The sequence below is a fragment of the Lissotriton helveticus genome, chromosome 1_2 (genome assembly GCF_964261635.1).
Source record: "Lissotriton helveticus chromosome 1_2, aLisHel1.1, whole genome shotgun sequence".
Classification (NCBI taxonomy): domain Eukaryota; kingdom Metazoa; phylum Chordata; class Amphibia; order Caudata; family Salamandridae; genus Lissotriton; species Lissotriton helveticus.
Window position 1 is genome coordinate 311,007,441 of NC_136058.1, and position 12,140 is coordinate 311,019,580.

At 46.9% G+C, this 12,140-nt stretch overlaps 1 protein-coding gene across 1 annotated transcript in view; it reads right to left on the reverse strand.

Moving 5' to 3' along the window:
• Positions 1–12,140, reverse strand: part of LOC144802321 (HORMA domain-containing protein 1-like) — a 1,664,778-nt gene that overhangs the window by 967,704 nt on the left and 684,934 nt on the right. Inside the window, exon 7 of the mRNA XM_078671804.1 lies at positions 10,249–10,269. Within this exon, the coding sequence (XP_078527930.1) occupies positions 10,249–10,269 (21 nt within the window). The remainder of the gene's footprint in view (positions 1–10,248; positions 10,270–12,140) is intronic.

Consider the following 12,140-nt stretch of genomic DNA (forward strand, 5'->3'; position numbering starts at 1 on the left):
TATATATACATTGATTAATGGACTAACAGAGAACATGTCCATATTCATCGATAGCTTTTTATTTCCCCTAGTGGTACAACTCAAATCCCACGTGAAGGATACCAAAGATTTTTTAACGAAAATTGAAGATTTAGTCTGGGATCCAACATACTTACTGATGGTATTGGAAATAACCAGTTTGTACACTAACATCAGGCACGAACTGGGGATAACTGCCATTGAACACTTTCTCAATAAGAGATCGGCCAGATTTGCACAACATAACTGCATGCTGTTGGAGTTTGTTGAATTTTGTCTGATGAATAACATCTTCCTGTTCGATGACCAACTTTATACACAGGTGTCTGGGACTGCTATGGGCACCTGCTTCGCTCCCAGCTACGCGAACTTGTTCGTGGGCTGGCGGGAGGAGCGGGTGCCCATGGCACTCAAGAAACGGAAAAGAGACAGGGAGGGGAGTGAGGTGGTACCGGTATATTGATGACCTCTTCATCGTGTGGCAAGGGACGATGGAGATAGCTCAGAAAAATACCGAGGTCTTGAATAACAACACCTGCAACCTGCACTTCTCGGGGACAGTTAGTCCAGTGGCAGTGGACTACCTGGACCTGAGGGTGTTTGTTGAGCAGGGCAAGCTACACACCTCACTATACCGCAAACCCACAGCAGGGAACTCCCTCTTAAGGGCAGATAGCAACCATCCTGCAAAACTCATACAGAGTATCCCCTATGGGGAACTACTCAGGCTGAAGAGAAACAGCAGTAGGGATGAGGATTTTGAGGTAGCAGCAAAAAATAGCATTGAGAGATTCATTTTGAGAGGGTATGATATCCACTCTTTAACCAAAACATTGACAAGAGTAAGGAAGGTGCCAAGGGCTTTCTTATTACAAACTAAAACTAAGAATACAGGATCAGACACAGGTGGGAAATTTCGGATGATAACATCATACTCCACGGAATCACCGAATCTCAGGAAAGTATTCACCAACAATTGGCATATTTTCTTAACTGACCCCGTAATCAAAGGAGATATTCCCCCTAAACCCCAGGTAACTTTCCGCAAATCAAGATCACTGAGAGATACCCTGGTAAGAAGCCATTTTGAGAAAAAGAAACCCAGGAAAAATACACTGACTGAAATGAAAGATTTTTTCCCCTGCGGAAAATGTAAAGCCTGCGCAGGGAGCAAAAGGACACTATCATATTGGGTGCCCGGGGCAGAAATAGCAAAGCCAATAAAGAAATTTCTTACATGCAGCACACCCTTTGCTGTATATTGTCTTGTTTGCCCGTGCAGCCTAAGATATGTTGGTAGCACAATTCACCAATTAAAAATCAGAATATTGGAACATCAAAGAGTGATTGATAAAGTAGACCCCTCCTACCCAGTCGCAAGACATTTTGATGAAGTGCACAACAGAGATAGGAGCAAACTACAATACTTTGGATTTGAAAGCATACCAGCAAGCGCGAGAGGGGGAGATAGGTTAAAACAACTAAGGCGTCTGGAATCCAGATATATAATAGATTTGATGACTAAGGCACCACTAGGGCTGAACAGCGGAGAAGAATTAGCTGTACACCTAGGTAAATAGACAGTAAGAAAAGTCATGTGTAATCTATCATAGATTGTACGCTCTGCGATAATTTATAGCTACTGCCATGGACAATGTAAAATGGAGAGTAACAGGTATTTTAAAATGAATATGAATACAAACTAGATCAAGAATGGTCAAAATTATGTATATCTATGTTTCCGGTTGTTTTGTTTTGTTTTGACTCGTTTTGTTCTGGTCAATCTGTGATGAAAAATACTGCACAATATGGACTGTGTTTTAACTAGTGAAATTGGGTTTCTAACTTTGATAGTATCGAGGCTTATGAATTATCCGTCATTGACGAAAATAATGGGGTTACGATGACAGAATATTTGCCACACTGATGTCTAGTTGGTCTACATAGGAAATAGGGGACACAGGCCGATTTATGGCTTAACAACCAGTGGGATAACTTCGGAGAGAGGCAGGTCCCCGCATTGTCGCATTCAAACCCCGGTAAAGGCATCAAACAGGGGTTATACGCCGATCCACGGCAGAATGTTTAAATGATGTACATGTAAAGTATTTAAATTCGGCATTATGCCTGATGTAGAAAATATTTCTAGCGTAATTTTATGCGACCCTAGAATGTTCAGGGGGGGTTAAGCTCTTAACCGGGGTGACATGCCGATACACGGCAATACACCTAACTTCCACGACTTCGCAAAGCGCTTGTACAAAGAAAACTGTGTAAATAACATTACACAACCAATAATTGGTTAAAATTGGCTCATTCAAAGATGGCGCGACCATATGCAAGAATGTTGTAAGTCCATTTTCTATGTTTGACCAAAATCATGTGTCAACATGGCTGGTCCGCGCGTTGCAATTGACACTGACGAAGGCTTGAAGCTGAAACGCGTCTGTTGACTCTGTGTAAATAAACAGGATTGTGAGTATCAGCGAGTCTACGAGTGCTGTTTTTCAAAGGATCTCTAAGGATTATGAGCTACATGTGATTGCGGGAGCCTACCACCGCAGACTGCACCCACCCGCGAGTGCTCCGTCCGTTGTAGTAGGACTGGGAGCTTCGATATATATACACATATATATATATATATATACTGCAATATATACAATTATGAAACAGTGAATATAGGTATATAAACAGTTAATGTACAAAGCATCTCACCAGATGCGTCTGCACTGGAGTCTTCAACATCCCTGGCCAAGCACCAGAAACACCAAGTCGGGAATCCTGTAGAGACTGAGGCACAGGAAGTAATCTCTCCAGGCACCAAATTAGTCCCGCGAGTGCGTCCACTCCAATACTGAGTTCCTGAGCTCCACCCCACAGACACCGCTTTTATAGTTAAATCAACACGTTCGAGAAGCCTCTAGTAGGCGTTCTCGCCCATCTATCCATCATAGGTGCTGGCCGCATCTCTGCGTCAGATCCACCCATACAGACCTGGCCAGATTCTGTTTGGGTGCACCGAGGCACAAGACATTCCTTTCCCTGTCTCCGGCCTTGGAGAGCCCTGCACAGCGCATCCTCCCTCTGTCCTAGAGATAAGCATAAAATGCACAAAAACAAGCTTAAGGTACAAAATAACCTCACAAGATATGTCTCGCACCAGCTCGTGCTGGTTTACGTGAAAAACATGTTTAGGTTACTGCTGAAGTGTAACTACAGGGCAAAGCAGCACAAAATGGAAGTGCTATGCAACAAAATGGAAGATCAGAGCATCGCATGGAATCGAGGTCAACATGCAATTTAGCACGTTTAAAATGGCGAATGCAGTACATAGGTAAGCACCAGGAACTGTGCGATGGCATGTCCTCTCCATGTGCTGTATAACTGCTGTGTGCTGACCAGCCCATTCGTTCCCAGGACTGGTCTGGATTGAATCTGTGGCTCCCGCTGGCTGTGCATGCTGCTGTAGCATGCGGGCTGGGATCAGACATTTCTACACCAAAGAACTGATATCTCTGGCTTGTGGGGGTGGTAGAGCAGGTTTGATACTCCAATAAATTGTGAAACCCTGCCTATTCCAGGAAGGAACAACTATATTTGATTGTCCACCAAGGTACCTCAAAGACTAATTACTCAACAGTGATAAGCCTGAGAGTGCTTTGCAGGAAGGAATACAAATACAATGAGAGCTGGTACTGCATACCTTGCAGGAAGACAGATTTAAATAGAAAAAAGATAAAAGGTCCATTCAAACACTCTCACTCTTGGAATGGGTCAGCACCGAAATGTTATCTGTATGTGCCAGTGATCAGTGATAAATCTGTACTAGAGCAGGAATTGGGCAAGATGGACAAGTACAGAGAGGCCTTCGACAGACCCTGCTGTCTAGGGGAGCTGCTACAAGTACAACAGACAAAAAGGTAACCTGACACAGAGGTTCGTCTTCTTCAGCCCTGATTTCACAAGTTATCGAAGAGTCAAGAACAACCATTGAGACTAAGGGGCCTATTACAACATTTTGGCGGAGCGGTGGCGCAAACTGCTGCACCACCGCTCCGCCAAAGGTTGCGCCACCCGCGCGGCAGATTAAGACTTTTTAGTAGTCTGGAAGGCGGGCGGCATAGTGGTGCCTCTTTTAAAGGTAACAATGGCATTAAAACAGGCACTGCAATGGACACCACTACAAGGTTCCTGCTCGGCATGGACTGCAGGAAACTATGTGCATGCACACAGGAGGAGGGACATGTTATGCTCCCCTGTGTACATGCACAAGGGGTTGAGATGTTTTCTCTCTGCCAGGGTTTTCATGGCGGTGGAACTGTCATGAAAACCCTGGCAGAGTGGAAACTTGTAATATGCTTGGCGGGACCTCTGTCCACCGCCCCTATGCCAGGGAACAGTGGTTCTCTGGCATAGCCTGCAGTCCCAGGACGGTCCGACTGCCCAAGTCGTAATCAGACGGTCGGACCTCCGGTGCGGCGGTGGCTGGATCTGCCACTGCCGCACCACCACAAGTCTGGAGGTCTTTGGATCGCCAAACTCGTAATAGAGACCTAAGGTTGGGCCTTTGTCAGTGGCGAAGCGAGCTGTTTACAAAGCAGAGGCTGCCCCAGGAAGTGGGGAAATGTGTGGGGTCCCTGGAATGCTTTTCGGGGGTGCTGAGTAGGCGCGGCAGATGATGGGGTGGGGAGTTACTGCCTTTTGATGTGTTACCACCTGTAAACTGAAGCTATCCACAGCCAGATAGGCTTACCAGATACCAGGTTGCCTAATCCTGCAATGCATGTTCTGGTCAAAATGTATACAAGATGATTTCTGCATTTGAATACAACAAAAGGTGCACCATGAGAGATAGACAGAAAGTCCAATGTGATTTCCAAGTTACATGAAATATTTTTATTTTGAAAATTTTCCAACACTCATATGAAAAAGGTAAGTACAACAAATAACAGCCAATGCGTTTCGTCCAGACCACTGGACGTCTTCAGGGTTGTAAAAGACAACATATATAGACGGACATAAATATACAAAAAAAATATATCCATCAACTACATGTACAACATAAAGGCAACTAAACCAAGGAATAACAGAAGCACATGTTTTGAGTACCATGTTGAAAGCTTAACATGCCCAGACAAAGAAGGAGAAACAGAATCCAACTTAAATCAAACAACATAAATTTAAATACGCGTGTACATACAGCAGCAGACCCCACCGACCTCAAAAACTTCCGCCCCATCTCGCTCCTTCCTTTTCCTGCCAAAGTCATCGAGAAGATCGTCAACAGACAGCTTGCCGCCTTCCTCGAGACGAACGGATCCCTCAACCCCTCGCAGTCCGGTTTCAGAGCCAACCACAGCACCGAGACCGCCCTCATCGCAGCCACCGACGACATCCGGGCCCTGCTCGACAACGGGGAAACAGCGGCACTCATCCTCCTGGACCTCTCTGCAGCGTTCGACACTGTCTGCCACCGCACCCTAGTCCAACGCCTCAGCAACGTCGGCATCCAAGAGAAGGCACTGGAATGGATCATTTCGTTCCTCGCCGGAAGAACACAGAGAGTCCGCCTCCCCCCGTATCGCTCCGAGGCCACCGAAGTCATCTGCGGCGTGCCGCAAGGATCATCTCTCAGCCCCACCCTCTTCAACATCTACATGAGACCCCTTGCTGCCATCGCACACCAACACAACCTCAACATCATCTCCTACGCCGACGACACCCAGCTGATCCTCTCCCTCACCAGAGACCCCGACACCGCCAGAACCAGCCTACACGAAGGGATGAAAGACGTCGCCGAGTGGATGAAGAACAGCCGCCTGAAACTGAACTCAGACAAGACGGAAGTCCTCATCCTGGGACCATCGCCCTCCGCGTGGGACGACTCCTGGTGGCCCCCAGCCCTGGGCACCGCTCCCAAGCCAACAGACCACGCACGCAACCTGGGCTTCATCCTGGACTCCTCCCTCTCGATGACCAGACAAGTCAACGCCGTCTCCTCATCATGCTTTCACACCCTTCGCATGCTTCGCAAGATCTTCCGTTGGATCCCGACAGAAACCAGGAAGACGGTCACCCAGGCCCTCGTCACCAGTCGTCTGGACTACGGAAACACCCTCTACGCCGGAACCACAGCCAAGCTACAGAAAAGACTCCAACGCATCCAGAACGCCTCCGCCCGACTCATCCTGGACATCCCCCGACGCAGCCACATCTCCAGCCACATCTCCAGCCACCTGAGGGACCTGCACTGGCTCCCCGTCAACAAGAGGATCACGTTCCGGCTCCTCACCCACGCACACAAGTCCCTCCACGACCTGGGCCCCAAGTACCTCAACGACCGCCTGACCTTCTACACGCCCACCCGCCAGCTACGTTCGACCAGCCTTGCCCTCGCCGCCGTACCACGCATCCGAAAAGCCACCGCCGGAGGCAGATCCTTCTCCTACCTGGCGGCCAAGACATGGAACTCCCTGCCCATCCACCTTCGCTGACCCAGGACCACCTCGCCTTCAGGAGACAACTCAAGACCTGGCTGTTCGAGCAGTAGCGAACCCCCTCCCCCAAGCGCCTTGAGACCCTTCCGGGTGAGTAGTGCGCTATACAAATGGCATGATTGATTGATTGATATATAGCAGTATATCTAACTATAAGGGAGCTACACTAAGAGACATCACACGGGACACCTCCGTGTACGCCATAGTTAAAGGAAAAAAAAACAACACATTATTTTAAAAGGTCCACACAAATAGATACTCCCAAAGTGACACGAAAGAGAAGAACAGGAGAAGAAAAAATAGAAAAGGATGAGAGACAAAATGGCTTGGCATATGTACCAACTATTATAACGTCTGGTGACTTATCGGTCTAAAGTAATGAGAGCTGTAGAGGTTGTAACCTTTAAACAACATTCACATTCCATTAGAAGGAACAAAGTAATATAGAAAAGGATTCTCTACCAAATGTTAAAACGAACAGTTTAGAAATACACACATCTACACACACTAGTTGCTTTGGCAGTCATACACATCCAATATGGTGGACGATTTTGCCAACAGAAGACATGGATAACTGTGCCGCCCTTATCTATTGCATGGAGGGTGTTGGGACCTTTAGTGATATCCTATCAATAACTCACATTTTTTTCTGGATAGGTTAGAATTTAAACCAGATACAAGATTTTGATCCAGGGTCCAAGTCGATAAAATGTAATTCAAGAGATTAATACAGCAATCTAAAATAAGAATGATCCTCAATCTATCCCTCTATCTCTAGACTTTGTTGACATACTTTAAAAAAAACTATGGAATTTCATAACTCTAATGCTTTGTCTGTGACCTATGGAGCAGCTAATAGATGTAAGGAAGTAACTACAGACCATCTCACAAGCATGCCTGTCTCTGCAAGCCACAAACTTCCCAAAAGTATTCAGGGTTGCTGAACCAGAGCAGTTTCAACCTCTTGGGCATGGGCACCTGAAATCTCTATACAGGAGATTTGAAGGGCAGTAACCGGTACACTGCAGATAGTTGTATATCCCATTCTAGATTACATTAAAACAATAATGATTCTAGAAATGTTGCTTTTGGAGTTTTTTGGGCTGCAATGAAGTAATACAGGGATGTTTCTTCTGATAAAACTGTCTGGTAATTATTAATTGTCAGCGCTGGCTGGAACCTCAATGCATCAGGATTGGAACGAGGAGCAAGAACAAAAGGGTAGTATTGTTGTACTTACTGCTAATCTCATTACACTGATACTTCTGCCCCTCATCCCTGTCCGACAATCCACCCTTATATCAAGCTCTTGTGGCACCATAATATGATCACACAGGTTTCCCAGGGGTAGGAAGAGTTTATGGTGGAGTTGCGATTATTACCAAAGATTCTCTAGTTATACTAAAACCTGTGGAGAGGGCTGTCATGGGGCAGACATAATCAATTCTTTAGGACTGGGTGCATGGAGCATTAGGACTCAGACTAATGAAGATCACTGGTGACGAATGACAACATTCCAATCAGTTGCTGTAGTTGGCTAATGGAATGGCACTGTTTGAAGACTTCTTCTGTTGGACACTGGAACTCTGCTACTGGATCGAGCCATGACCAAAGACAAGAATGCTCTTGGTGGAAAGGTTGCTGGTGCAACTAACTCTTCCAAGTTTCTACAACTCTGTGGCTGTGCATCCTCTGAGTCAGCAAGGACTCTGCATGCATCCAAGCAAGAAGGAATCTCCCTTGGAGTGAAGGAGTCACTTTCCTGCATCCGCAGGCATCCCAACATCGCTGACTGGTCTGCTGATTCTGATGTCCCACAGACACCTCCTGGCTCTGCAACACATGTGGCAGTTTGTTGGCTCCCCAAAGGCCTGACCATTCATCCCTGCAACTTGGGAGACTGTAATTCCTCTCCAGCCGACCTGAACTGCTTCCCTGTGCACAGCTGTACCTGTCAGCTGTTGCCAAGGCTTGTTGACTATCCTCACTAAAGATCATGGCAGTCTAGGAAGCCCCAGCCTCGCACAGCTCTAAAAACGGCATCCTGTCTGCATCCTCTGCACTGTGGGCTACCTCCATCTACTGTGTGCTATTGAGTTTTCCTGCAACTTCCTGGTCCTGCTGCCAGAGTGTCCTTGTGGGGGTTCCAACGCTTCCTGCTGGCTCTCCTGTGTGCTGAGGGCTGGCTGTGACTTAACCTTGCTGGGTTAGTCCCACAGACCTTGCTGGTCTGCATTCAAGCATCTTTTCCTTCACATGACTGTTGTGCTGGCAAGGCTTTTTGGTGGTCCTGTCAGCCACTGACCTTCCTCTATTCCTCATCTGCTGAGGGACAGCGTGTGGACAGCTTCTGTGCTCCTGCATCGTCGCCTGGGCTCCAAAGCTGATTCATCAAGACCGTTGTGCTACAGCAAGTCCCTCTGACAACGGGTGACATTGTGCTCCTGTGCCTCCTAGACACCTACAGGTGGTTTGGACTCTGTTCCCTATGCTTTCAGGTACTTCTCATCCGGAATCCACATTTGGGTTCCACCGTCCTGGGTCATGAGTCGCTGCAGCTGCTCGACTTCCAAGACCCTCCATTGGATTCTATGGGCGGTTCCGATACCACTTTGCACCTATTGCACCTAGGCTCCCTAGTGTAGGTATCCTGGTTCCCTGGGTATCAATGGGTGGGGTGGCGCTCCAACCTCCCTTGAACTCATTGGCATCTTCGGAGTCCTTTGCGAAGGGTACCAAAACAAGAAAATACCAACCACAACTTACACTGTGTTATCCTAAGGACATTTGACCCAGTGTAACCACTCTGCACCTGGTCGCCCTGAGGTCCCCAGCTCCTCACCGTTTGTGATTCCTTGCTTCCCTTGGGCTCCTCCATTCTAGGGAGACAGTCTAGTTTTGGTACTTACCTCTTACACCACCTTCTTTGTATATGGTTTGGCCACCTGTAGTGCACCATGTGTTTTTCCATGCTACTTACCTGTAGTATTTCTTATGTACATTTGATATCTCCGGGTAGGAGATATACCAAGTTAATTCTTAGTGTTGTGTAAATAAATACTACAGAATTTTTCTAAACACTGATGTGGTTCTTTCTTGCTTGCGTGAAAGCTTGCTGACTGTGTGGTAAATGCACCCCCTTTACACCCTCCTGAATAAGCCTTAGCTGCTCTCCATCGCTAGCCCTTGAGAGCTTTGGTTATCAGGGATCTAAGCACTCTCACCAAGTGTTGCCTGGACTCAGTGCACAGTGCCTCACCATAGGTGGCCACTATATACTGAGCCTGTCTCCTAGAATGTAAATGCTGAGTATGAAGGTAAACTGCATAAGTCTATGCATGCATATGAGACACTCAAAAGCTGGGTATTAATCAGAAACAAAAGCAGACTGCAGTTCCGGCATTAGCAAGCAGGGATACCTAGAAGTAGAGATTAGGAAAGAGGCATGAAATCAGAGTATCAGATACTGTTTTATCAAACAATTGACTTCTCCTGGAATATTTAGTGCGTTGATTATTGTTTTTTGTGTTTTCATTATCTACGAATGTTGTTTCATATGTGTTCTCATTTATTGTGGCGTTTTGTTCAATGAAGCTTGTGTTCCCTGAATTACATGCTGCAGCCGTATTGCTGTTAAAGAGTTTTTGTTCATTAACAAAATGTTGCGGTCCTACTTATCATAAAGAGCATAACAAATATTAATTTCTACATACAGATGCTAAAATGTACTTACTCCAAGGATCATCATGTGTAACTGTAAAAAACGTAACGTAACAACATTAGTTTCTTCAATCATTTAAATAGTCAATACACAGATTCAAATAATAAATACATTGGCTACTCCAACAATTTACTGACTCCACTTGCCGCCACCCACACTAAGTCTTCCAAGCCCAAAAAGCAATTGCGTTTTAAAGATACAAGAATTTTCAGTTTGATTTTGTCCTTCAAGATAATTAAATATGAGCATCTGTCACTATAATTGCCTCTGTACTCTGGTGGAATGTACAGTATTTTTGGTGACAAGCTGCGCTTGTGTAAAAGTTTGTGAATTCTCTAAAATTCTGCTCACAGTTAACCAAACATAATGCTGCTAGCAGCTAAACCCAGTTTTTCCTGACCCTCTTTGCCCCTACATATACCTTTTCCTACCAGTTCTATAGGACACAGCTTGGGATTAGAAAGTTGAACACACCCCTTTTCCAGTTGCAGTGATTTCGTCATTGCTTGGCAACTTCTTAGACGAGCCTACAGGTAAGCCTAGGAGGCTGAAAGAGGGTCACAGTACCTTACCCACCACTAATCCTCTCTGAGTTCCAGAGTAACATGCTACTGCTGAAAAGCGCTTTGATACCTCATCAGTGGTCTTACTTCTATGATCTCCCAAATAACACCTTCTAGACTCTTTCCTCTTTTATCCCTCCTTTATCCTAGTCATTTGAACTAACAGACTTACATGTGCACAGCTCAAATTAACACATATCTCCTAATGCTAACCCTCCAATAATCCTTTTGAGGTTCTGGATTAGCAGGCTACTTGCCAAAATGAGCTTCAACACCTCATCAGGGGTAGTATGCGCTAGATAAATACAATTACAATGTGCATTCCTGTTTGTGTAGTTTGTCATGCTTTGTGAGCATTCCTTGTGCGATATATTGTGCAGAAAATGTGTCTGACTGTCACGGTCCGACGTGTGTAGTAGGGCCGGGAGGACTACGTCTCCCAGCAAACACCTGGACGAGCACCGGTTGTTACCTGGAGGACGGGCGGTTTATAATTCCATCCACTAGGGGGATCCAGTGCTTGTCACTGTTTCCTTCAGTCGGAGCTGGAGTCGGCTCTTCACGCTACTTGCCGTGGAACTTCCTGCCTTCCTGACTTTGCCGGACAACTCCCGAGGAATCTTTGCCGGCGCGCCCTCCTGCGCCAGCCGGCACCATCTTGCCTGCGTAGGGGTAGCTGTGCTACAACCTACACCTCGAGACTGCAGAAGGTACCCGGGACGCTGAAGGAAGCACCTTGCGGACTCGCTGCACGCGCCAAACTGGCGCACCTGTGTGGCAGCTAACTTTCTTTGGTTTTTGCCTTTTCTTTTGCCGGAAAGGAGGGGGTACCTGACTACGGAGTAAATGCGGTAGGAACCGGGGGGAAGCTCACGGATGCCCAGTGTCGGGGGGGGGGGGGACAGTGTCGGGGGGGGGGGGGCTTTGAGAACTAGACATCGCTCCCGCTGGATCTCGCTATCAAGGTTAGTGCACCCTTGGGGGAGTACGACAGAGTGACAAGCCCACGACTGTTATCCAGCCTGAGCGATGGATGTGAGCTCCGTCCTTGCCTCTTTGATAGACTATGACGGCGCTACAAACAGAGGTCGGTGCGTTTCGGAGTGAAATGCAGGACCTAAGAAATGAAATAGGCACTATGCACAGAGAGGTCGCAGGATTGAGCAGGTCGGGCCCCTCCCAGTCTGGGAGACAGTACATCAGGAACTAGACGTTGCCACCTCCCCAGAGTGGGTCTGTAGCACAGACAAGAAACGGCTCAGAAGGCAGAGAGGCCCCCCCAATTCAAGTGGTCCACTCTCCGCAAATACCCCTTGCGGCCTCCGCACGTTTTTTTGGATA